At 41.1% G+C, this 27785-nt stretch overlaps 1 protein-coding gene across 4 annotated transcripts in view; it reads right to left on the bottom strand.

The window, feature by feature from the left end:
• Positions 1 to 1421: 1421 nt before the first annotated feature.
• Positions 1422 to 27785, bottom strand: part of USP6NL (USP6 N-terminal like) — a 181336-nt gene continuing 154972 nt past the window's right edge. For 3 of the 4 annotated variants that reach the window (XM_032593820.1, XM_032593821.1, XM_032593822.1), the window contains 2 exons: positions 2684 to 4061; positions 1422 to 2087 (listed from right to left, as the gene is read on the bottom strand). In XM_032593820.1, the coding sequence (XP_032449711.1) occupies positions 2081 to 2087; positions 2684 to 4061 (1385 nt within the window). In that variant the 3' untranslated portion in view covers positions 1422 to 2080. Of the gene's footprint in view, positions 2088 to 2625; positions 4062 to 27785 lie in introns of those variants that run through there. The other variant, XM_030321082.1, reaches the window with a different exon arrangement.

Below are 27785 nucleotides of genomic sequence, written 5' to 3' on the forward strand. Positions count from 1 at the left end.
AGTTTCACGATTATATTTAACCCACTTTACTAATATTACTTCATCTTTTATCATTATTCCATTATTTATCTTTTATTACAAGATAAATGTGAAAGACTAAAATGCTACGGTAGCAAAATAACTTCAAATTAAAGTTTCCTACTTGAAAAACTAATGGACAGAGAGCTGCATTTTATAGTGGGGAAGACTGGAAATACCTTATTGCTACTAATAATGGCAGATAAAATAAAGCAAAGGTGATGTAGTTCTAAACACAGCACTCCTGGAAATTAATAAAGTATTTAACATACGACTGTGATATACATATATATATATAGTCATGTAGGCAAACACTGAGTAGTATATCTCCTCAATGAGAAGAAAATTAGCTTCAGAAGCATCAGAGACGCAGCACTTTTACCATATGAAAAAAGCACGTGAAAGACACAAAACAAAATATACTTATTACTTTTAGCATGTTAAAAACAATCACATCAAAAAAAGTATACAGATAAAAATGTCATAGATGACATAAGAAAATAGTGTATATATATATTCTGCATATATATATATGTATATATATATATATATATAAATCTACAGTATTTACCACTGTTGACATATATATTTTGGAACAGCTCAGATGCTGCCATCATACCCTAAATTGTACAGCTTGGTTTATTACAAGTCACAGAATCATGGTTTAAAAATTCGAACTAATATCCTTAGCTGCATTTCGTTATATACGTGTCTTTCTAAGCCTCCACATGATCCGAATCAAGAGCCCAGGGACAGCAGGGTTTTGTCTGTGCTCCAGCGTCGTGCTTAGCTGCTAACACACTGCATTTGTTTTGCCATTTAATAACATCATTACTGAGTTGATTAAAATTACATTAGACTCATTATATACATAAAAAATATTGTCACATTCACTAGCTAAACACATGTTACTCTCGTCTGAAAAGATATACTTCGGTACCTTGAAAGTTTAAAGCTCCAACTTGTGACAAGAAGAGCCATGGACGTTAGGTTTATCCTACTCTCTTCATTATTCAAACACCAGGCAAGTATGCTGAAAACGAGCCCTCCCGTTAAACACAAAGTCATACTTTCTGGGAGTGCCCAAAACTTTGCCAGCGTTCTGGTAATTGTAGTGTAATAGAGTGTTTTAAAAGACATTGCTCATGGGGCGCCTGGGTGGCGCAGTCGGCTAAGCGTCCGACTTCAGCCAGGTCACGATCTCGCGGTCCGGGAGTTCGAGCCCCGCGTCGGGCTCCGGGCGCTGACGGCTCGGAGCCTGGAGCCTGTTTCCGATGCTGTGTCTCCCTCTCTCTCTGCCCCTCGCCCGTTCATGCTCTGTCCCTCTCTGTCCCCAAAATAAATAAACGTTGAAAAAAAAAAATCTTAAAAAGACATTGCTCATTTTTAAACCATGAACCTGAATTTTTTTCACTGAGAAAGAAAAAAAGGGGATTTTTGAAAGCATGAAAGTCACGCTCGTTTTTACAAAAGACTAAAATCTTAAGACTCCTATCAATAATTAGGATCATTGTTTACAATTTTACACAGTGCTAATTTAGCGGCCCAAGGGCAGCGATACCCACTAGGGCCTTCAAAGAAAGAGTGCCAGGGAAAGACCGTGTAAATGAACGCCCTGGGCCTGCGGGAATCGAAAGGGCAGGAGTGAGAAGTCACCATACTGCTGATCCAGCTCTCGAATGAACTTCACAGGAGCCGCTCTGCCGCCCCGCGTGAGCGCGCACTCATCGGTAACTCCTCCTGCTGGCATCCACTGGAGAGCAGGACCTCGGCGCTTCCTTTGCATCTGGCAAGGAGCGTTCTGCTCTGAGCTCTGCAAGAGTCAGACCAGAACAAAGGGCGCCGAACGCACTAAAGCTGCTCTGACACTGATCTCAGGGTGCGTGGATGCAACGGGCAGCGCGGCCGCGCCTTTGGCCATAAACTTACTTTGAGTGCCCCGATGTTTAAGCACCATTAAGTGGTGAGCCTTGCTCTCCAGTGTCTTTAATTTTCAGATGGAAAGAAAATGGCTGCAAAGGCAGAGAAGCTGAATCAAGTCGGGGCAGACCCTTACATCACTTTAGGACCTGGGTGAAAAACAGATTGGGGGGGGAGGGGGGAGGAACTTGAGTGAAAGATAAGTTAAGGAAAGGAAGAACAGTAAATCATCCCACGGATATATATTAAACTTAGTTTTTTTAACGTCTCTTTAGTTTTGTGTTCAAATGTGTGTGCACGGAGGCCTTTTGGTATCTATTAAAAGATACGTACACTACATCTAGCCTTAAAAATGTCTATTCTATGCAGTTTTTCAGTGCTTTATAACGTTTCTCAAAATAGCATAGGCTAATGGAGTAAAAATGCTCAGGTTTTGGAGAAAGATATAAATGAAACTGAGTGATGAATTATCATCATGTGGGCATCCCTCAACACCACTGCTATGTTTCCATGTTAAATTCTTTTGAGCAGATTCAGTGATGATGCAATTTAAAAACTGCTCATCTTAAGCAGCATCTACGTGGGGATGAAACGCTTCTACATATTCTTATTACTAGCATACACTGGAATTGTGCAAGATGTTTACAGTAGTAGGAAATACTGCTTTGGCAATTATAAACATAGCAATGTAGGTTTCAAATGGTTTCTATTCTCTTGTCTTTACCAAGTATAGATAAATTCTCACAGCAATACTGATTCTTGAATAGAAAGTCCATCCCGATTTCTGTAGTGATATCCTGGAGGCGAGGGCCCTGAATATTGATACCCAGAGGAACCGGCATCTTCTAAACCTGGTGAAGTTCTGTATCGCACTGGACTATCTACTGAGACTGCTGGGAGGCTATGGTCCTGAAAGGGAACATGCTGAAAGGCGGAATATTTTGGTAACTTGCTCAAGTGGCTACGGTTAGCATCTTGAGTCCACAGCTGTCCGTGAGTCTCAGGTCTGTATGTGTAACTAACTTCTGACCATTTTCTGTTATCCGGCAGATAATCCACTGGAGGAATGAGGAATTTCCCGTTCTTTGGTGACTCCGAATTGCCTGAATACCCCCCGGCACCGGTCTCCACAGGAAGAACTTCTATTCGGCTGGATGGCAGGACAAGAGGAAGAGGGCGGCTGTAAGATTTCTCTGGAGAAGTATCGACTGAAAGAGTAGAGCCATAAGGTCTCCTGGAAGGATTCCCTGGAGTCCCATGGGTCAACTGCGGAGATGCAAAGCTGCTGTCGGCAGCAGGGATGTGTTTGGGAGAATTTCCGTGGTACACAGGGGGGTTACTGTAGGAGGGTGGGTGCACTGTCCTGCGATCTTCCCCGTCCAACGGAGACGGGTATTTTGTGAAACCTGCAGGCTGCACTTTAAAAGTAAACTTGTTTGAGGCTCTTGACGGACTAGACCCTGGCTCCACGTGCTTCCTGGGACTGTGACAGTAAGCTCTTTCTAGCGCCTCTTCAATAGACGCGCTGTTATCATTCTCGGGCACGTTATCGTACTGGGATGCATTGGAGCCCCGTTTCCCTTCATCGACATCCCAAACCTTCATCTTTTGCCTCACATTCGACATCCGAGTATCAGCAGAACTCGGGACGGTGGCTGTGAGCGAGGGGTGTGCTGACCTACTTTTGCCTTCGATGGCATATTTGGCAGTTTTTTCAACAGCTGAAGTATCTGACGGTTTATTCCACTTGGGCACAAATTCCTTCCTGACAGTTGAAGTGGCATTGCTGTTCTGGTTAGCAGCTGCGTGATTATATTGCCTCGAACTGTCTTGTGGGCCCGATGGAAGTTTTCTTTGCAAATCTGCTTCGTCTTTAAGCTTTTTACTGTCTTCGTCCACGGATTTCCTTCTCAGCGCCCTTACTCTTTCTGGTGTGCCAACTCGACCTTGATGGTGAGGGGAATGCTCATGCTTTTTGTGGGGTGAAGAGTTGCTCTCTCTTCTGCTGTTCAGAGGGGGACTTGACCTGCCCATGCTTCTTTGTCCGTTGCTCAGGTGACTGATGCCAGCAGATTCGGGTGGAAGCTGTCCCAAAGGTTTCCGTGGGTATTCATCCTCTTTACCTAAAGGGAAAGACAGATCCATAAATAACATAAATACAGCAGTAAATAATATCAAATATAAAACCACATGATGAACAACGGTATACTTTTCATCTGAGCACTCATACACATAAACCACAGAATCTGGGGGGTTTAGGAGAAGCAGTTTTTAGGGAGACTGATACTACAACATACCCCAAGTCAAAATCTTATTAGACAATGTGCAGGTGGGAATATCTTATGAACTTATGAGGAAGGTTGATACAATTATGTAATAGGTGATTCTTATGTTTTCTTAAGCTATACTGTTATGTGTCTTCAAGGACACACAGCTGATACTCTCATTCTCATTATTACAACCTTTATGCAGGTCAGCAGTTCAAGGTCCTACTGGTACTTTCGCTTTAGTTGGCCTCAACTAAACTGGTTTCAAAATCTCAGTCAAACTTCTATCAACTTTCAGCAGGTCTACCAAATTGAGAAGGCAGGTGACGACCAAGCGTGGTCTCAAAGTTGTTCCCAAACAGCTTACTATTATTATCTTAAGTACTTGCCATAGTATAACTTCATGATAGAAAGAAATAGTATTCTATCTCAAAGTTAACACCTCTAAAAGGATCCTACTTCAAATGCAAAAGAGAAAAAAAAATTTAAAAAGAAAGAAAATTATATTGGATACTTTCAGTTTTTTATTTTACATAATTAACACCAAAAAATTAATCAAGAATTAAAAGAAGGTGCAATAAATTGGGCATTCAGTAAACAGTTTAGTACATCCACTCTCACCACCGTTATTCACCAGTTATTCAACATAGTGCTGGAAGTCCCAGCCACAGCAGCCAGACAACAAAAGGAAATAAAAGGCGGAAGAAGTAAAACCTTCACTATTTGCAGATGACATGATACTATAAAGAGAAAATCAGAAAGACCCCACCCGTAAGCTACTAGGACTGATACATGAGTTAAGTCACAGGATATAAAACCAATGTACAGATATCTGTTGCATTCCCATATACTACTGATGAAGCAGCAGAAAGAGAAATTATGAAAACAATCTCATTTACAATTGTACCCAAAATAATAAAATACTTACAAGTAAACTTAACCAAGGGAGTGAAACACCTGGAACTCTGAAAACTCTAAAACACTAATGAAAGAAATTGACAATGACAGAAAGAATTGGAGAGACATTCCATGCTCATGGAAGAACAAATATTGTTAAAATGTCTATACTGCCCAATCTACACATTTCATGCAATCCCTATTAAGATACCAACAGCATTTTTCACAGAACTAGAATAATCCTAAAATTTGTAATGGAACCACGAAAGACGCCGAGTAGCCAAAGCAATCTAGAAAGAGAAAAACAAAACTGGAGGCACCACAATTCCAGACTTCAAGCTACACCACAAAGGTGCAGTGATCAAAACAGTCTTGGTACTGGCACAAAAATGGACACAGAGCCCAGAAATAAACCCATGATTAATTAGTCTCTGACAAAGCAGGAAAGTACATGCAATGGGAAAAAGACAGCCTCTTCAGCCAACGGTGCTGGGGAAAACTGGACAGCAACATGCAAAAGAATCAAACTGGGCCATGTTCTCACACTATACACGAAAATAATCTCAAAATGGATAAAATACCTAAATGTGAGATCTGAAGCCATAAAAATCCTAGATGAGAGCATAGGAAGTTATGTCTCTGATACTGGCTGTAGCAACATTTTTCTAGATGTCTGTTCAGGCATGGGAAACAAAAGCAAAAATAACTGTTGGGACTACATCAAAACAAAAAGCTTCTGCACAGTGAAGGAAAAAAATCAACAGAACTAAAAGGCAATGTACTGAATGACAAAAAATATTTGCAAATAACATATCAGATAAAGGGTTAGTACCCAAAAATATATAAAGAACTTCTACAACTCAACACTCAAAAAAAAACAAATAATCTCATTAAAAATGGACAGAAGACATGAACAGACATTTCTCCAAAGAAGATATACAGATGGCCAACAGACACATGAAAAAATGCTCAACATCACTCATCGTCAGGGAAATGCAAATCACAACACAATGAGATATCACCTCACGCCTGTCAGAATGGTGAAAATGAAACACAACAAGCAATAAGTGTTGGCTAGAATTTGGGGAAAAAAGGAACCCTCATAGACCATTGGTGGGAATGCAAACTGGTGCAGCCACTGTGGAAAACAGTATGGAGGTTCCTCAAAAAGTTAAAGTGGAACTACCCTAAGATCCAGTAACTGCACTACTGGGTATTTACCCAAACAATATAAAAATACTAATTCAAAGGGATACATGGACTCATATGTTTGTTTATAGCAGCATTATTTAAAATAGCCAAACTATGGAAGCAGCCCAAGTGTCCACTGATATATAGAGAAGATGTGCTGTACATATACAATGGGATATCATTCAGCCATAAAAGAGGATGATATCTTGCCATTTGCTACAACACGGATGGGGCCAAATAGTACAATGGTAAGTGAAATAAGTCAGAGAAAGACAAATACTACATGATTTCACTCCTATGTGGAATTTAAGAAAACAAAAGACCACAGGAAAAAAAAAAAAAAAAAGGAGAGACAAACCAAAACAAACTGTTGGTAACCAGAGGGGATGTGGGTTGGGGGCTGCGTGAAGGGGATCAACTGTACACTTATCCTGATGAGCACGGAGTAATGTATATACTCGACACCTGAAACCAATCTAACACTATGTTAACTCTACTGGAATTAAAATACAAAACTTAAATATAAAACATTAAAAAAAATGAAAAACCGAAAATGATTATAATGTAGATATCCAATAAATATCATCTTGAAAAAAAGACAACAGACTTCTCTTGTACAAATTCCATGGTTTAAAATGTGACTTTCATGGGGCGCCTGTTTGGCTCAGTTGGCGGAACATGGGGTTCCTGATCTGGGGGTTGTAACTTTGAGCCCCTATGTTGGGTGTAGAGATTACTTAAAAAAAAATCTTTAAAATAAAATGTTCACAGATTGGAAAATAATACTCTCACTTACAAATATGTGGTTGCTGTTCAGGTATCTTCCTGCCCATCCATCTACGAGAGTTACTGAGTGAGCTCTGCTCTGGACCAAGCAATGTGTCACCAGAGGCGAGCGCACAGACCCTGTTTTCACGTAGCTCACACTCCGGGTGATGATAACTTTGTTCTTCACCCACATATGGGACTTTTGAGATATTAAAAAAATATATTCAGTGAGCTTTTCTTTGGAGGGGGAGGTAGCAGAGAGTGACAGAGAAACAAGATCCTTTAAAGAGTTAAGCTATGCCGCAATCGGAATTAAGCCAAAAATAACCTTTGTGATCTTGGAATCCAGGAGTTTTTAAACTTTTTAAGACCAGGCTCTTTTTCTTCAAACCAAATTTCATATGAGGCCCCAATATATAAGGAAAATATAAACACAGCTGCTCTGATAAAAGTGGAAAGTCACCCCTTTTCCTCTTCCCTCAACTGGGCAGCTGCTCAGAGCCCGAGGGTTCAAGGTCTAGTTCTGCCTGCACTGGAAAGATGGGAACAGAGCTTCAGAGAAGCCATGTGATCAATCTCTCAAGGCAGACACGGAATGGGATCCAGGACCCCGTGTTTTCACGCCCAGCTCACTGCTTTCTGCCACTGTGGCACATTCATTAAACTCCAGAGACACTGCGGATGGTTTTAGCGGACTCTACTGTGACAATCCTTTTTTTTTTTTTCCAACGTTTATTTATTTTTGGGACAGAGAGAGATAGAGCACGAACGGGGGAGGGTCAGAGAGAGAGGGAGACACAGAATCGGAAACAGGCTCCAGGCTCTGAGCCATCAGCCCAGAGCCCGACGCGGGGCTCGAACTCACGGACCGTGAGATCGTGACCTGGCTGAAGTCGGACGCTTAACCGACTGCGCCACCCAGGCGCCCCTACTGTGACAATCCTTGTGCAAGCTCTTCACTTTGCACATTTGAAAGCACACAAATCACTAGAATTGGCAATCAGGGTTTGTTCCATTCATTTATCCATTCAACAAATACATACGTATCAAGCAAATACTATGGCCCAGGCACTGCCCAGGGAGCTGGCAATCCAGGAAGGACACCAAGGAAGAAGTTCCCACCCTCACGGAGCACACACGCTAGTTGTGCAGAGCCAGGAAGACAGCACCAGAGAAGGCAGTGGAAGCGAGTGGGGGTGGGGCAGGACCGCGCAGGGCAGAGCTCTGGCGAGGACAGAGGCGCTCTGTGCCTGGAGCAGGAGACAAGCAGAGACCAGCTGGGGACGAGGCCTGAGGAAGAGCAGTCACATCACGCAGGGCCTTGAAGATTATAGTAATGGCTCTGAACTTCTTTCTGCGTTAACTGCCAACTCCTGGGGCCTTTTCAGTAGGAGGATAACATCACCTGATACTATCTTACCAAGTTCACGTTGGTGGGTTAGACAGTATGTAATACTTCATGATGGTAACAGTAATAGCTAACATTCATTAAGCACTTAACGTGCACCAGATACTACTCAAAAAATACATACGGCATTTAGGAACAGGCGTATAACTAAGGTCACTACTCTGACCTCTCACTGTAGAGGAGGAAACCCAGGCAGAAATGACATTGTTCTCATATCTTTTTACCATAATAATGACATTTTACGGTACATGGACACAGTATTTTAAGTGATAACCCAAACGGTGAAATGCTTGTCGATGACAAAAGTTGTCCTTGTCTTTGAATGCTGTATGTAAAAGCATCCGAGGCAATTCCAGTGCAGCATCTGACTAGTCTCACAGGAAAGAGCTGGAATCAAGGTAAGAGAGGGGACTCACATGCAGCCCGAGTCAAGAATATTCACAAGTAGTTAGTTACTTAGCCTACTGAGTTAAAAACTAACCATACAAATAAAACTAAAATCAATCCGAGTCGCCCAAAAGCTTTCACCCACTCTACAAATAGTTATCCATTTAGTCCCAGATAAATGTAGGAATTCCTTCTTCCCTGTAGACAGATAACACCAACAAGCAAATTATTAAGAAGATATATAGACCTATGTAATTGAAAAACTGAACTTAAGACTCTTCTTTGACAATTTTCTGAGGGCACAGCATAGGAACCTGAATGGCTAATTCGGTGGCTGGCTGATATGCCATCAGAAAAAAATATCGGCCAATCATCACAACACCCTTTGCAGGCTGGTGAGTAGGAACCTGATGAAAAACATAACCACTAAAAGGAACAGGAAAACGCACACCCAGAGAATGGTGAATTCATGCCTGCAAAATGTGCTGTCACAGGGACAAAAGCAGATTAGTTGTAGAGACTCTTACACTGAGCCCTTTAAGCTGCCCCCTTCTCCACCACTTGAGTGGCTTCCGGCAGCCTGCAGAGAGAGAGCCACCAACATTTCAGTTCATATGAAATCATGTAAAATGTTTAAAAAATTCTCCATGGCAGTGTTAAACACCACCACCACCACCACATTTCAAAATGAACCGTGGCTGCAACGTGCACGTAGGTGGATGCCCTAGAACATCAATCTAGGGGTGAAAGCTTCAAACGCTTCTCTTTGCCTGGACTGGGAATGCTCACATCCTGCTTTCTGCGTTTCAATCTGTATCAATTCACAACCTAGGAAAACTTAATTCACTTGTAATTAGGTCTTTCCAAGGTTAGGGTTAGGACTGAATGCTTGTGTCCCCCCAGAATTCATATGCTGGAATCCCCTAGTGTAACGGTACTTGGAGATGGGGTTTGGGAGGAAATTAGGTCATGAGGGTGACCTGATGGGATTAGTGCCCCCACTGTCTTCAGAGCAGAGCAGTGGACGGGGCCACAAAGGGAGGTGTGATCTGCCCTGTTTTTAGCCCCACCTCCCTCTGTAAAGGCTTCTAAAAGGAAAGGAACCACATCGCACCACAAAGAGTGCAGCTCATGGGTTCCTCCCAGTTGTGGTCAACAGTGAAGAGTGGCCCCTGGCAGAGCGGGGAGGTACACCCTATTAGAGGAGCAGCGGTCAGGCGGGGAGCTCTGGACCAGGTAGGGGACAGCACTTCTCCCTCTGTCATCACACCCTCCCAACACAACCAGACTGGTGCCCCTTAGAGGGAGGGAAAGGCCGACCCTGGTTCCCGTGTGAAGCGCTGGGCAGTGCCTGGCACACGGCAGCCCCGGTGAGGAGTTGCACACTCCACGTCCCCTGAGGTGGACCGGGTACTCGAGCCAGGTTTCACTGACCACAGGACAGGCCTGTGCTTGTTCTTGCCTTCAGCAAAGTCTGTGCCTAGAAGCTACCTCACTGCTATGGGCTGAATTGTGTCCCCTCAAGATTCATGCGTTGAACTAACCCCTAAATCCCTCAGAATGTGACATTTGGATAGAAGGACTTTATAGAGGTAATTAAGGTTAAATGAGGTCACTGGAGTGGGCCTCTCAAACAATATGACTGACCTCCTTATAAGAAGAGACGTATGGACACAGACAGGGAGACTGTGTAGGGAAGACCATGCAGGAAGACGCCCAGCGAAAGCCAAGGAGAGAAGAAACCAACTTTGCCAACGCTTTAACCTTGGACTTCCCAGCCTCCAGAATTATGAGAAAACATTTCTCTGTTGTTAAAGCCACTTTGTCTGTGGTATTTCTATTTTAGCGGCCTGAGCTAAGATACTACCCTTAAGTCTACATCCTCAATCTCCAAACTGACTTGCTGTACTAAACACAAATTGTATGGATTGCCTTTTTCTGCTAGTTAAAAATCACATATTTCATGATAATGAAATTATAATTTATAATTATGCTTTTATGGTCCCAGCATATTTTCAATGTCGACAAAATGTAATGAAACCAATGATAGTAATTAAAATTTATTTTACATAACCACGTCAAAAAGACAACTGAACAAATGTGGAAGGCAGACACCGGCAATAACAGACCCATTAAGGGTAATGAGAGTTCCATTACTTTGCAGACTCTCATATGCCATTCTCTATGTCTTGTGGTCACCAATGTATTGACCAGGGATGGTCAATGTAGGGGTGGCTTCCATAGCATTTTCCATAGACGTTTAGCTATATTGACTTATGGACAATCATGGACACGAAAGGGCATCTTTGTAAATGTGCTAACCAGAATTTAAGCAAGATTCCAGATTTGGACTAACTGAACCGGAGTAGAAAGGCGTTAATAAGGGACCAGTTCAGTGGAAAGATTTAAAAACAAACAAAAAACCAAAACAAGACAAAACAAAACAAAACAAACAAACAAACAAAACTTGGGGAGGTGGAAGGAAGAAAGTGGGGAGAAAAGACTATGAGAGAAAATGGAACACCTGTGGGGAAATAAGGCAGTGTCACACAGCGGTCCGCTATTCTACTATCTACAGACTTTCATTCTGAAATCCTTTAGATACATAAAAGGCACATATTGGTAAAGACTAACAGGACACACAGTAAAAATGTAGGATCATGGATATAAGGCATGTTTTTCTCAGGAGAAGGAATAAGAAGATTGAGACAAAAGTAAGGGGGAGACCAAGGTGGTAATTCCTGCATGAAACAAAATGGAAAGGTATGTGTCTTACATACATACATCGGAGATTTAACTTTTCAATATAAAGGGTAAGAAAAGTATTCACCTTACATTTAACACTACTTTATATTCAAGTCAGTACAGAAAGTTTTCTAAGGAAGGGACATTAATATTCTGCATATCTACACATCATAGTAGAAGTAAAAGAAAACTTTAACATGTTCCATTTCCTGAATGGGCAAGAGACCCAGTGGAGAAAAAATTCTGCAACTGTTCTAAAATGTCAAAAAACTAGCATCTCTAAGTTCTTTCATGGTAGCCCATGACACATTTCCCTTTCCCCTAGTAGGCAACAACCTAATTAAAGTAACTTCTCCTTTTGTATTCATACCTCTAGTATCTAAGATAGTAAGGGAATCACAAGTAAGGTGCTGACAAAATGTCCATTCATTCATATGTAAGAAATATGAATTAGAGTAATAACATACTGTTCATATAAACAGTACAGACACATAATGGTTAATTCATTCATACATTCATTCATTCATTCATTCATGGCTTAAAACATCAGAACCTTATTCTCTCACAGTTCTGGAGGCCAGAAGAGCTTAGCCAGTATCACTGGGCCAAAATCCAAGTGTTGACAGAGCCACATTCCCTTCAGAGGCTCTAGAGTAGAACCAGTTCTTCGACTCTCCCAACTTCTGGTGGTTACTGGCATTCATTGCCTTGTGGCCACATCAATCTTCAAGGCCAGCATCTTCCCCCAGCTCTCTGCCATCTCTTCACATCATCTTCTCCTCTATGTGTGTCAGACCTTCTAATGCCTCCTTCTCACAAGGATACATGTAATTGCATTTAAGGTACACTTGGATAATTCAGAATGTCCCCATCTCAAGGTCAAAATTTAACCTCTTATAGACATTGACTTCCAGGCTTTAGTTTACCCACTTGTACTTTCAAGTTAAGGCTTCTTTAGAGACACTTTTTTTTTTTGTCTTCCAATAAAACTTTATTTAAAAGATAGGTGATGGGGGGTGGGAGGGAGGGGAAAGTGGATGATGGGCATTGAGGAGGGTACCTGTTAGGATGAACACTGGGTGTTGTATGGAAACCATTATGACAATAAATTTCATGTAAAAAAAAAAAAACAGGGTATGGACCAACTATGTCAATAAAAAGTAAAAATTAAATAAATAAATAAATAAATAAATAAATAAATAAATAAATAAATAAATAAAAAGACAGGTGGCCGGCCAGATTTGTCCTTTGGGCTAGAGTTATTCAACCTCCAATCTAAAGAGTAGGACTCATTCTAAATTTATCAGTTGAGCTTGGTAAGTTCTTTGTAGACTTTGGGTGCTCTGTATCAGCTATGTCATTTGCAAATATCTTCTCCGAGTCCATCAGTTGCCTTCTAGTTTTGCTGATTATTTCCTTTGCCGTGCAGAAGACTTTTTATCTTGACGAGGTCCCAATACTTCATTTTTGCTTTTGTTTCCCTTGCCTCTGGAGACGTGTTGAGTAAGAAGTTGCTACAGCCGAGGTCAAAGAAGTCTTTGCCTGCTTTCTCCTCTAGGATTTTCATGGTTTCGTGTCTTATGTTTAGGTCTTTCATCCACTTTGAGTTTATTTTTGTGTATGGTGTAAGAAAGTGGTCCATGTTCATTTTTCTGCATGTCATTGTCCAGTTTTCCCAGCATCACTTGCTGAAGAGACTCTTTATTCCATTGGATATTCTTTCCTGCTTTGTTCAAGATTAGTTGGCCGTATGTTTGTGGGTCCATTTCTGGGCTTTCTATTCTGTTCCACTGATCTGAGTGTCTGTTTTTGTGCCGGTACCATACTGTCTTGATGATTACAGCTTTGTAATACATCTTGAAGTCCGGGATTGTGATACCTCCAGCTTTGGTTTTCTTTCTCAGGATTGCTTTGGCTATTCAGGGTCTCTTCTGGTTCCATACAAATGTTAGGATTGTTTGTTCTAGCTCTGTGAAGAATGGTAGTGTTATTTTGATAGGGATTGCACTGAATATGTAGATTGCTTTGGGTAGTATCGACATTTTAGCAATATTTGTTCTTCCTATCCAGGAGCATGGAGCATTCTTCCATTTTTTTGTGTCTTCTTCAATTTCTTTCATGAGCTTTCTATAGTTTTCAGAGTATAGATTTTTCACCTCTTTGGTTAGGTTTATTCCTAGGTATTTTACGGTTTTTGGTGCACATAATGGTTATTAATACCCAAGATCTACCAGCTAAGAAATTAGACGTAGCAGGGTTTAGAGAGAAAAAAAATCTGGTGCAGACAAAATGACACTGTATCTAATTAATTCCTAAGTGGTAATTTCTCAATAGGTACTAGGGCCTTGTAGCAGGTAGAGGGTGAATGCTTCAAATGTACAAAGACATTTATTTTTTTTTTTAATTTTTTTTTTCAACGTTTATTTATTTTTGGGACAGAGAGAGACAGAGCATGAACGGGGGAGGGGCAGAGAGAGAGGGAGACACAGAATCGGAAACAGGCTCCAGGCTCCGAGCCATCAGCCCGGAGCCCGACGCGGGGCTCGAACTCACGGACCGCGAGATCGTGACCTGGCTGAAGTCGGACGCTTAACCGACTGCGCCACCCAGGCGCCCCTCTGTACAAAGACATTTAGAGGACAGAGCCTCTTTGCCCCCTGCAGAGATTTCCAGTAAGCATGGAAGAAGGTACAACATTGCAAAGAGGCAGTAGACGATATAAGAAGGAGCCTTCCAAAGTGTAGGCACTTGAAAAACCCAATTCCTTCCAATTTTAACACATGCAAGACTAGGGAAGATAAGGATATTCACAGGTGCCGGGCTCAACAGCAGGCTAGGATATGTTTAATTGAAAACAGTGTCCGGTCACACCTCCTTTCTGTAGTGATCTGTGACCTGGGGCAGGAAAGACTAACAGGTGGAGGTAATACACGGCTCCTGATCCTGGCATCAACATCTACCTTCCATAATAAATACCTGCTGACTGACCACACTGTGGGACTGGGCCACGTTCAAGCTGTTCCCATAACTGACCAAACACTCTGACCAGTGTATAATTCTCAGTAACCCAATGATGCTCAAATGTACACACGCCGTCTGCATTTCAGGGCAGGTCCTTGGCCCTCAGGGCGACACTGGCTGTGGAGGAGGGCTGTGTCTCAAGAGAGGAGAGGGAATGAGAAGGGGCAGGAAGAAGTGACTGAAAAGAAAAGAGGGAAAGAAAGCAGGAGAGAGGGGGGAGGTGGGGTGCCGCGAGGCAGAATAACGGAGAGGGCCACAAAGAGAAGGAAGCGGAGCAGAGGGGCAGAAGGTGGAGACGGTTCCACAGGGAACCGAGGCGCCGAGCAGCGGCTCCCTTCCTGGGGCTGCTCAAGTCTGGGCGGGGATTCGCTCGTGTGTCACAAAAAGTGGGCAGGGCAGAGGCCTCTCCATTCCAACGGCAATGCCAAAACTCAAGGACTTTGTGCCAGGGCGACCCGACCTCGGTAATTATGGAGTCTGGAAGAAAACTCTACTGAACACTGCTGTAAAGGCAATTCTTTTCTGAAGATGAACTGTTCCACTTTCACTGAGCTGAAGATATCTCTGTAGACCCGTCAAGAAGGACAAATGCCATCACCCAGAATATTTTCATATCCTAATAAATACGCTTTGCCCTTTTCCCACAAAAGTCGATTCAAATAAGCATTAAACATTCTTGCACAATCTCTCCTTAGATCCATCTGAACCGACTTGAACCCTGCCACACACACACACACTAACACTGCTGTACTTGGCTTTGCTTGGTTTACCTGTCTCCTTTCACCCCTACCCAATGGAGTGTAACTACAAGATTCAAGCATAACTGATGTCAACGCAGATGGCTATACACAGGCAATATGTATTAATATTTATTATCCGTACTTTCGTTCTGAACTTCTTTTCAGTAGCCACAATACTGTGTGTGCTCATCCCACTATAGCTGCCTGCCTAGAATTTAAATTCTTCTCTTCTTAAAAACATAGGTGTTTAAAAGATTTACTGCCCTATTCTTAAAGGGTAGGAAAGCACCACAGTTCCTATCATATATAACAGTGAGACAGCTTTATGAAAATACCACATTAATAACATTTTTCACCAGCATTTCATCAAAAATGGTATTTTCATGCCAGTACCAACTTGATATATTTCAGAGTAAAGGCAAAAAATTTTATTAGTTGCTTTTTTTTTTAATTTTTCTTTAAAAAAAAAAGTAAGTAAAAAGAATACTCTAGCCATCCCTAAAAAAAAAAAAAAAAAAAAAATACAGAAGAGTCCCTCAAATACCCTCAAGTTTGTTCACTGTTGATTTTACTCAGGTCTGTGCCGCCACCCAGTGGACACCACACTCAACTACAAGCCTTACAGATTAATTGTCTAAGAGGCATTACAGGCTCCTATGCACCCAAGTGCTCTCTCTCTTGTAAACAATATCCTACTTACAAATTTCAACAACAGAATATATGTACTCTGATTGTTCTAACAGTTTTCAGTAAGAAATGGTAGGGGCTGTTGTCAGGAAAATTGTTCTGGGGAAGAGTCATCTTACTCCTCTCCAGATCAAATATTAAGTCCAACCGAGTTTGAAAATATGGTCACAAAATCAGTGATTTCAAAATATACCGGAAAATTCAAATGGCTTTATATCTGTCTAATGTACCCTTAGCAAGAAAAATATGCAATTCAAGCGTTATTTATTACAGCCTTCAACCCTTCTATACCCCCTTCTATAAGTGACCAAAGAAATACAGGAAAACCTTGGATTGCGAGTAATTTGTTCTGTGAGTGTTTTGCAAGACAAGCAAACATTTCTAATAAATTTTAACTTGATAAGTAAGCTATGTCTTACAATACAAGTAGTACATGACCCTGAATGTCACATGATCACAGCTGAGCCAATAGTTCCCTCTCTCTCTCTCTCTCTCTCTCTCTCTCTCTCTCTCTCTGGGATTGTAGGTGATTGTCTCCTATGCTTGGATGATTGGCCTCAGGCTGCAGCATTTGGCAGAAATCAGTGATTTTTCAGAATGTTGGAAGGTGCCCACAATTGGCACTAGCATATTTTTTGTCACTTCCAAGTACCTATGGACAGTCTTTTGCTTTTCCAGACAAGAGTGAGCTCAGGAATGCTTTGCTCCATTCCAGGTTAGGCTGCCTGCCTCTGCTGCCTTATTACCGGTTCCACTCATTACAGTGTATGACAAGTTTGTTACTACTGTGCAGTGGGGAGCATCTGTGCAAGTGCACACAATGGCTCCCGTGCAGAAGAAGGTTCCACTGAGGCAACGAGAGCAGGGACTCCATTGGTGACAGTGGAAGTCATCCCCCTCCTCTCTTGCCCCCCTCACACTGGCCACGAAGGTTTTCCAAGTGCAGGTTCATTTATTTTTCTTTAGAGTTTGTATTTTCTATATTATTTTGTATTATATGACAGTATTGTAATCATTTTCATATGAGGATTTTGGGGTGGTGGAACGAATCCTCTGAGTTTCCATTATTTCTTATGGGGAAATTTGCTTTGATACCCAAGTGCTTTGGATTACAAACATGTTTCCCAAATTATGCTTGCAAACCAAGGTTTTACTGTATTTTGCTTTCTAATTTATAGCTGAGAATTTTTTTAAAAATATTTTTTTAATTATAGTAATTAGGTTCATAGGCTTGACTTTTTTTCTCATCAGACAAAATTTGAAAGAGAGGTGAGGCAGAGAATTACTTAAACACATTTGTCATTATAAATGTATTTAATGCCACACACATTCAATAGATCTTTGTGAAATAATTTTTGTTTCCTAGTGTTTCAATTCATATATACACAGTAAAAAATGGCGTAATATCAGTTTCTATCATATAAACAAAAGTGAAAACCCATCTAAACACTCAAAAAAGCGGGAGTTTCTTACTTTTTTCATTGACAAACGATACAGTTGGACCTGTTTGTGTATGTCTATGTAATGAGAATACGAAATAGTTCCAGGACGTCAAAAAACTGCCTCATGCTAGCCTTTTGTAGATGACAGGCTTTTATTATCTAAAAAAAAAGATTGAAGCTTCATTTGTTCATTAAAAATTATTGGCCAAATGCCTATTATATATATGCCGGGCACTGAAATGTGTGCCGGTGACACAAAGACGTGGTCACTGTCCTTAGAACTCACTGTCCAACACACGTCAGAGGAACAGGAGAAGCACAGCTCTGCAAGCATACGCAGGGGGGTGGAGTGCGGGGCGGGGAGGTGCTACTGGCACAAAATCCCGCTGATCCGGCTGTGCGGTTTGGGAGGCTGGGGGTGGCTGGGAAGGCCTCTGGAGGAGACGATGCTTAAGCCAAGTCGTGAAAACTGAACGGAATGGATGTGGGCACAGAGACCTGGGGAAGCGTGCCGGGCGTTCTTGGGGAGTAGCACGTCCTAAGGCACAGAACTGTGGGCACACAACACAGCGGCATGACTATCAGCCGCAGCGTCTGCTGTGATGTCTGGTGCTGGCTTTGGAGTCAGGCTGGTCACCAGCTATATGACCCTGGGCAATACTTCGCCCCGTAGCCCATTTCCTCATCTCTAGGTTACTACTACTGACACTGATGGCAGAATGACCATGAAAGCTTTTCAAAATTAAAACAAGTGCCACTTAATGTAAGACTTATGGCCCTTCCAGATAAAAACCAAAAGAACACAGGGGGGGTTCTCTCACATTCAGAGACCCTTTAAAGGTACAAGGTGAAAGTAAAAGACCAAAAAAACGCAAAGTCCAATCCTCCTGGGTGGAAAGGCAGACTTCCTCAGGGAGAAGAAAGAACGAGGTTGTGCGCAAGGGGCACCCACGGTGTCTGGACTACGTGGCCAAGGACCTGATGGGTGTGGACCCAGCAATAAGAAAAAGTGGTTCGGCCTGCGAGTTCGGTCACTGACCAGAATTCAGTTGGAGTCCTGGCTTACATTCCAACTAACAAAGTACCTTCCAAATTTATCTGACATACATTTTTTAATTCCCAAATATCTAGAACTAACTATAGAAAAACTGAAGAGAATTAAACACAGGATTAATTCTGTATTTTTGCATTAAGGAATCTGTTCATATTTAATATTGCCTTTTCATGCCAATTGAAAGTCACTGATTCGAACTTACGATTTGAAATGTATAAACAGGAGTGTAACAAATTTTTAAGGGACTCAAGGTTCAGCAAATTCTTAAATTTATCAGATGTAGAAGTTATTTAACAACTAGGGAAGATTTTGTTTTTAATTTAAAAGTTGACATGTTTAAGGGATTGTATATATTAAATTTATAAATGCAATTTTTTTTTTTTTTTCATTTTTGGGACAGAGAGAGACAGAGCATGAACGGGGGAGGGGCAGAGAGAGAGGGAGACACAGAATTGGAAACAGGCTCCAGGCTCTGAGCCATCAGCCCAGAGCCTGACGCGGGGCTCGAACTCACGGACCGCGAGATCGTGACCTGGCTGAAGTCGGACGCTTAACCGACTGCGCCACCCAGGCGCCCTATAAATGCAATTTAAAACGTTTGTAGAAGTTTATTTGTACCAAACATTAACATTAACCAAACATTAACATTCCCTTTAAAAGAGAATGGTAATTTGGGGTGCCTGGGTGGCTCAGTCAGTTAAGCGTCCGACATCGGCTCAGGTCACAATCTCACAGTTCGTGGGTTCAAGCTCCGTGTCGGGCTCTGTGCTGACAGTCCTGGAGCCTGCTTCAGATTCTGTATCCCCCTCTCTCTCTTCCCCTCCCCTGCTCACACTGTCTCTCTCTCTCTCAAAAATAAATAAACATAAAAAAATTAAAAAAAAAAAAAAAAAGAGAGCATGGTAATTTTTCCCACGTCTACTAACTTTTGTAAGCTGAATTAACAAACTAAAGAAGAACTAGGTTTCTGGATTTGTAACTGTAAGAAATTAAATACTAATTTTAGGAACCTAAATAATTCTGTGCACCAACAGTTATCCTGAAGGATACTGATAAATTTGCATCAGTAAGTACCTTATCGCAACGGGCTGTTGAAAAAAAATTGACATGTGTACGTAGAAAAAGCATACTGCAAGGCGTCTATCATGTGGGACTCCAAAGTCTGCTCTTGTTGTTACTATGTCAGAAGTGTCTGGGGGTATGAGGGGGGAACAAGGATAGAAGTAGGAAAAACAAGCAGACTGGGAGAGTATCTTGGGTCAAACTAAGGAGTCTGGATCTTCTTCCTTCAGCACGGAAGTGTCCCCTGAACAGCTGGCCATTTCACAAAGTCACTCTGGCAAGACAAGGAGGTGAGCAACACGGGAGTCAGGGCTTCCAGGGCGGGCGACACAGCCCTGCTAGTGAGGCTGGAGAGGAGGGGGATGCTAGAGAGAGACGAGGAATCAAAAGAAACACAGAACTTGGGTGTCTGAACGGACAGTGAATGGACTGCTAGTAAGCTGGGGTAATGCGGAGAAGATTTTGGAAGAGGGGTAAAGGGCACCCAGGTGGCTCAGTCAGTTAAGCGTCAGACTTCGGCTCAGGCCATGATCTCACAGCTCGTGGGTTCAAGTCTCATGCTGGGCTCTGTGCTGACAGCTCAGAGCCTGGAGCCTGCTTCAGATTCAGTGTCTCCCTCTCTCTCTGCCCTCCCCCCGCTCGCACTCTGTCTCTCTCTCTCTCTCTCTCTCTCTCTCTCTCTCAAAAATAAATAAACATTAAAATAAATAAGTTAAAAAAAAAAAAAGAAGATGGGGTAAAGTTGAATGTTTTACCATGGTCATAAATACACAGGAGAAATGAGAAAAATAAACATCTCCTTCCTACATTCCAGCCCAAAATTTTGATTACCATTACAAAATAACATACAAAAGAGAAATGGCAATTCTGAAACTGGCAAAGTTTTGCTATAAACAAAATAAAGAATCCGAATTGCCCTAGGACAGAAAAGGACATGTACCACAGCTAAAAGCAACAAAATGCTTTCCTTTCTTAAAAAGGTTCCTTAAGTTTCACGTTTTCTGATACCTAAAATAGAAGTGGTTCTCTCAATTATTCTAAGAAAAATGTGCTCTTGATTCTTCTAGATCGTATGGTCATAAGCTATAGCCGGGCCACACGGGCAGTCACAGTGGATCAACACAGGCTTTACACCCAGAGCAACCTCCCTAAATGAGAGAATCCTAGCCAATGCGAACAGAAGACAGGTAGCTGAGGAGATCCAAGGGATAATTCCACCTCAAGATGGCAAGCCAATGAGGTATGCCAGAAGCGATGCATGTCATTTCAGTACTGTGTCAACTAAATGTACTTTTATTTAAATTGGGTCTTCAGAGTTGATTCACATGAAGAGATGGAGAGCTGCAACTTTCCAACTACTTTATACACGTTTACTACTAGCAGTGGTCAACAAGAAAGGCATGATAGAATTAACAACATAAGATAGGACACAAATGGCCGGAAAGCAGATGAGCGACGTAAAAAGCTTGAAATACTCATAACAAATGAAGACTAACAGCACCAACAAGGACACACGATAAACGGTGTCCGCAAATTAGGAAGAGAAAGAAATGTCTGACGATAAAAGACAGCTACAAAAAAGCTGTGCACGTTTATGTAAATATATGCGCTTTAAACACAAGTTTTATATGTAAAAGCAAAGGAAAAGGACTTGAATATTCCCCAAACTGAAGTAATGGAAAGTCTTCATACTTCACTCAATATACCGCAAAGATTACCTAGAGTTCTTATGAGGATACATTTGTAAATCGGGTAATAAAACTGAGGAATAAGGGATTTTTTAGGGTAAGATAGAAATATCTTGTTGCACATAAAAGCAAAGAAGTATTCAAAGACTAAAAGTGTTGAGTCAGAAGAACACAGGATCAGTTTAAGGGAGATCCCGCTGGCCAAACTGAGAACAATGTGAACATTAAAACAATAATAATTATATCTCATTGAAACATTAAGAATATATCAAATTCCATGGATTCACAATGAGAAAACCAAAACAAAAGCTCATTTTCTGCCACTGGAGATAATCAAGAACATCAACTCCTAACTGAAAACTGGTAAAAGAAAACAGCTAAGCATTTATTCTGTTTTTTCAGTAGAAAATGTATCTTAAGGTAACTAAAGAGCCCCAGCTGATAAAGGAGAAAAAATGCTTTGTTACAGAAGAAAATCTGCTGATACGTATAAAAGAAAGAATGGAATTTGAAAATTCCTACTTTACGACGTGTAATAAAATATTTGTTTTCGGCAAGGATTATTAATGGAAGCTGAAACCACCGGGGAAAGATCAAAAGGAACGTGGATATCTGTATAATTGCAAAACATTATGCCACAGATCACTTGCTAATTAAAAAGTTTTTGCAATTAAAAAAAATTCTTTTTTTTTAAGTTTATTTATTTATTTTGAGAGGGAGCAGCATGAGCAGAGGAGACAGAGAAAGAGAGGGAGAGAGAATCCCAAAGAGACTCCGTGTTCTCAGCACAAGGACACTTAACTGACTGAGCCACCCATGTACCCTACAACTAAAAACTTTTTTTTAATGTTTTTATTTATTTTTGAGAGAGAGAAAGAGAGAGACAGAGAGAGCAGGGGAGGAGCAGAGAGAGAGGGAGACACAGAATCCGAAGCAGGCTCCAGGCTCCGAGCTGACAGCACAGAGCTCAACGTGGGGCTCAAACTCATGAACCATGAGATCATGACCTGAGCCAAAGTCTGACACTTAACTGACTAAGCCCCCAACTGGAAACTTTTAATATGGAATTGATATTAGATGATATTTGAGAATTATATTGTTAATTTAATTAGATTTGATAATGGCACTATGCTTAGACAGGAGAAAGTCCTTGTTTCTGAGACACGGAGACTAAACTATTTAGGGTGAAATACCATGAGGTCTTTATTTTCACTAAAAAATTATTCAGAGGTGACTGAGTGGCTCAGTTGGTTTAAGCGTCCCAACTCTTGACTTTAGCTCAGGTCATGATCTCATGGTTCGGAAGTTTGAGACCCGTGTCAGCCTCTGCACTGACAATGCGGAGCCTGTCCGGGATTCTCTCTCTGCCCTTCTCCTGCTCATGCTCTCTCTCAAAATAAATAATAAACTTTAAAATAAAATTATTCAATAAGCTTGTGTGATAGATACACGGGGGTGGGAAGGGTCTTCAGCTCTTTTTCTTTTGTACATGTTTGAAAAGCTTTTGTGAAACTTTACACAAATACATTTAGAAACTGAAGTGAACGATTTTCTAAGAAAATATAAAGGATGCACACTGGCCTGAGAAGACAAAATGAGTAACAAAACAATAACCAATAACCAGGCAAACATAAAGTTATCAAAGAGTGATTCCCACAAAACAAGCATATCAGACTAAAATGGTTCCATAAGTATATTTTGAGCTCTTAAGGAACAATTTTAATACTACATAAAATTTTCCAAAACACAGAGGAAGAAGGAAACTTTCCATACTATGATACTAGCATAACCTGGTAACGCAACAAAGTTTCAGTTCATTGCTATGCAATCCCACATAGGAATAACAACAAAAAAGTTAAGTAAAATATTAGCAAGTATAAAACATCAGAGCTTTAACAGGTAATTTATTACAACCAAGTGAAATTTATCCAAGGAGTGTAATGATGGTTCACAATTAGAAAATACATTAATAAAATTCACCATATAAGAAGGTCTTAAAAAGAGAAAAACACAGAGATTTGTTCATTTGTGCCTAAAAAGCATTAAGAAAAAAAAAAAAAAAACCCTCAACATCTACTTTTTTTCTTAATTTGGAAAAACAGTAATAGTTTGATACCCTCTGGGGTGAAAAATAAATAAAAAGCATTTAAGAGGAAGAAAAATACTATTATCGGATGATAACTGTGTATCTAGAATCTTGGAAAATGTGAGGGAATCAATTTTGCTCTACAACATTAGAAATACAGAGACAGGGAAAAGCTGCTGCGAGGGTGACAGAATAAGCACCAGGAATCTGTCCCCCCACCTGGACGACAACCGCACCAGCAGAACGTGTCTGACAGAACTGCCTCGGAACTCTGGTGCCCACTGCAGGCCTGCAACTGCCAGGAGAAGGCTGGGAAGGTAACGGCAGTGAATGTGGTTCACTTTCAGTTCTGGGCACTGCAGAAATACCCCATACTCTACCCCGCCCCGGCCACAGGGCAGGCAGCTTTACCTTGTTCCTAGAGCAGTTTGCACCAGGCTCAGGGAGCCAGGGTGGGCAAGAAAACGTGTCCTCCAGATACTGGAGGTCTGGCTCTGACTGCTGATAGCTGCCTCCATCAGAGAGGTGCAGAAAAGAGGGAGAGGCCACTTTCCTTGCACCTCCCCCTCGCCCCCGCTATTGCAAGCACCCTGAGGTGATTTTCAGGGGCTTTAAAGGGCCAGTCCCTTTTTTCTCCCCTTATTTATATATTTTTTCCTTTCTACGAGGCCAGACATTGAAGACTAGGATATTCAAAAACTGCAACATATTAAGGGCAAAATTAGAAAGTCCAGAGAAAGGCTCAGAAAAGACCTGAAAAGACCTGAAGTTTACTCTTCTGGCTGACCCTCAGCAGAGAGATAGCTTACACAATAAAACAAACAACCAACCAAAACAACAACAACAGCAAACCCTGGGGGAAGGGAAGAAAGCTCCAGAGTTACCACATTATTAGATTCAAATGCCCAGTTTTCAACAAAAAAATCACAAGAGACACAAAGAAACAGGAAAATATGGCTCATTCAAAGGAAACAACTAAACCAACAGAAAATGTCCCTGAAAAAGACCAACGGCAAATAAACTGGACAAAGACTTTGTCTTAAAGAAACTCGAAGAACTAAAGGAAGATGTGAAGAAAGTCAAGAAAATCATGTATGAACAAAATGGAAATATAAATAAAGAGAACACATAAAAAGAAATCAGAAAGAAATTCTGAAGCTGAAAAGTACAATAAATGAAATGATCACCAGAGATATTTAAAGGCAGATTTAAGCAGGTAGAAGAAAGTATCAGCAAACTTGAAGACAGGATGATGATGATGATGATGATGGTAATAATAATAATAATAATATAAAAAGGGGAGCCTGGGTAATAATAATAATAATAATAATAATAATAATAATAATATAAAAAGGGGAGCCTGGGTGGCTCAGTCGGTTGAGCATCTGACTTTGGTTCAGGTCATGATCTCACGGTTTGTGAGTTCGAGCCCCATGTCGGGCTCTGTGCTGACAGCTCAGAGCCTGGAGCCTGCTTCGGATTCTGTGTCTCCCTCTCTCTCTGCCCCTCCCCCACTTGCACTCTGTCTCTCTCTTGCTCTCTCTCAACAATAAATAAATATTTAAAAAAAACAAACTTGAAGACAGGGCAATGGAAATTATGAAGTCTAAGGAACAGAAGTCCAAGCGACTGTGGAGACCATCAAGCAGACAAACATGCACTGTGGGAGAAAGAGAGGGAGACAAGGGTAAAGACATGAAAATAAACAAGCAAGAAGCTTAAAGGACTCCAAATAAAATGAACTCTAAGAAACCCACACCGAGACACGTTACAATCAAACTTTCAAAAGACAAAGAGAGAATCTTGAAGGAGTAACAGAGAAGCAACTTGTCACATACAAGTTATCCCCATAAGGTTATAAGCAGGTGTTTTATCAGAAACTTTGGAGGCCAGAAGGCAGGAGGCCGATATATTCAAAGCATTAAAGGAAAACAAAAAACAAACAAAAAACTATCAACCAGGAGTCCTGTATCTGGCAAAACTGTCCTTCAAAAGTGAGGGAAAAATTAAGACATTCCCAGATAAGCAAAAGTGGAGAGAACGCTTTCTGGGACTTGCCCAGAAAGAAATGCTCAAGGGCACGTGGTGAAACGAAAGGGCACTACACAGAAATTCCAAGCCATGAAAGAAAATCAAGATCTCAATACAGGCAAATACAGGGGCAAGTGTAAAAACTACTATCATTGTAAAAATCATTTGTAACTCCACATTCTGTTTTTCTACATAATTTAAGAGCATAATACTTAAAAAAAACACATTTGTTTGTCTAAAAGCTAGTATTGTTTAACTTCGGTTTATAACTCCACATTTTGTTTTCTCCATGACTGAAGAGACTAATGCACTTAAAAGAATTACTACTTTACGTTTTGCGGCACAGAGCGTACACAGATGCAATGTGGAAAAGGTCAACTGGAAGGGCTGGGGATGGACCGGAAGGGCTGGGGGTGGACCGAATGGGCTAGGGATGGACCAGAGGGCTGGGGGTGGGGCTGCAAAGGAGCAGAGCTTTTGTAGGTTATTAAAGTTGCCCCAAGTCCAAATTAAGGCATTATAACTTCAGGATGGTAAATGTAATCCCTTTGCCCCCCCCCCCCCCCAAAACACACACGCACGCACACACGAGCTATAGAACATACACAAAAGAAAGTAAGTAATTTAAACATTTCACAATTTAAAAAATCCATCAAATGGGCAGTAAGACAGTAATCCAAGAAATGAGGTACAAAATTCTATAAGGTATACAGAAAACAAATGGCAAAATGGCAGAAGTCCTTCCTTATCAGTAATTAAATGGTTTAAACTCCTAAATCAAAAGACAGAGACTTCAGAATGGATAAAGACACAGGATCCAGGTATATGTTACCCTCAGGAGACTTCACTTTAGATCAAAAGACACCAACAGATTGAACGTGAAAGGATGCAAAAAGATACTCCATGCAAACAGTAACGAAAGGGAGTAGGGGTAGATATACTCAATCGGACAAAATAGACTATAAATCTAAAAAAGGTTACAACAGACAAAAAAGGACACTGCATGTGAATAACAGGTTCAATACAGCAAGCAGATCCAATAATTGCAAATACGTATGCACCTAATAATGGACCATCAAAATATATGATACACAAACGGACAGAACAGAAGGGAGGAAGAGTTGCACAGTAACAGCTGGAGATTTCAATACGTGGCCCACAATAATAGACAGAACAACCAGAGAGAAGGTAAGCACACAGGGGACGAAAACAACACAGTAAACCAACTAGATCTAACAGATATTTACGGAACACTCCACCCAACAACTACAGCATCCACATTCTTCTCAAGTGTGTGAGTCCTTCTCTAGGACACAGGGTATGCTACATCACAAATTAAGTCTCAACGGATTTTAAAAGACAGATTCTGTACAGAGTATCTTATCTGACCACAACAGCATGAAGAAAGAATTCAATTAACAGAAGCAAAACTGGAAAATTCATAAATCTGTGGAAATTAAAAACACACCTTAAAACTCTTCCCTTAAACCACAAGTAATTCTAGATGGGCTAAAGATTTAATCATAAAAAAAATAAAGCATAAAAGTCATAGGAGAAAATACAGGTAACAAAAACCTTTTCATTCAGCATGTGGAACACAGAAGTGGGATGCCATAAAGAAAAGGGCTGATGGGGCACCTGGTGGCTCCGCTGGTGAAGCATCCGGGCTTCATCCATGACCTGGGCCCAGGTTGTGATCTCGCGGTTTGTGGGTTCGAGCCCCACATCAGGCTCTGTGCTGACAGCTCAGAACCTGGAACCCACTTCGGATTCTGCCTCTCTTTCTCTCTTGGCCCCTTCCCTGCTCTCTCTCTCTCTCTCAAAAATAAATAAACATTAAAAAAATTGTTAAAAGAAAAAGACTGATTAAATTTTTAAAAATTGTATATGAAAAGTATCCACAATAACAATAAACTGGCCCATTTCCTTTACTTACGAAGAATTTGCACAAACACACCAATAGAAAAGGGAGCAGAAGATAAGCAGGAAGTTTACAGAAAAAGAAATTAAAATGTCCAATAAAAATAAAAGACACTCAATCAAAATTAAAGAAATGCAAGTCAAAACAATGGAAAACTCTATTCAGCTAGAAAGATAAACTAACAATTTAAAATGCCGCATGTTGTGTGGGTCTGGGAAAACAACTTACAAATGGAGGCAGCACAAAAGGAGCCACAAAGAAATAACACGCTCATGTGTCCTTTTAAGATGACAGAGAGGAGATTAAAATTTCCTGCCAGAGTGATCACTGAACCATCTTCATGCTCCATATAGAGCTTGAAGTAATTTCAAGAGGGTAACACTGGGCAGGCTGCAGGGCACAAATTCCAGGAAGTCGATGCTGCAGCAGTAGAAATACAGGTGAAAACCAGA

Source organism: Lynx canadensis, chromosome B4 (assembly GCF_007474595.2).
Source record: "Lynx canadensis isolate LIC74 chromosome B4, mLynCan4.pri.v2, whole genome shotgun sequence".
Classification (NCBI taxonomy): domain Eukaryota; kingdom Metazoa; phylum Chordata; class Mammalia; order Carnivora; family Felidae; genus Lynx; species Lynx canadensis.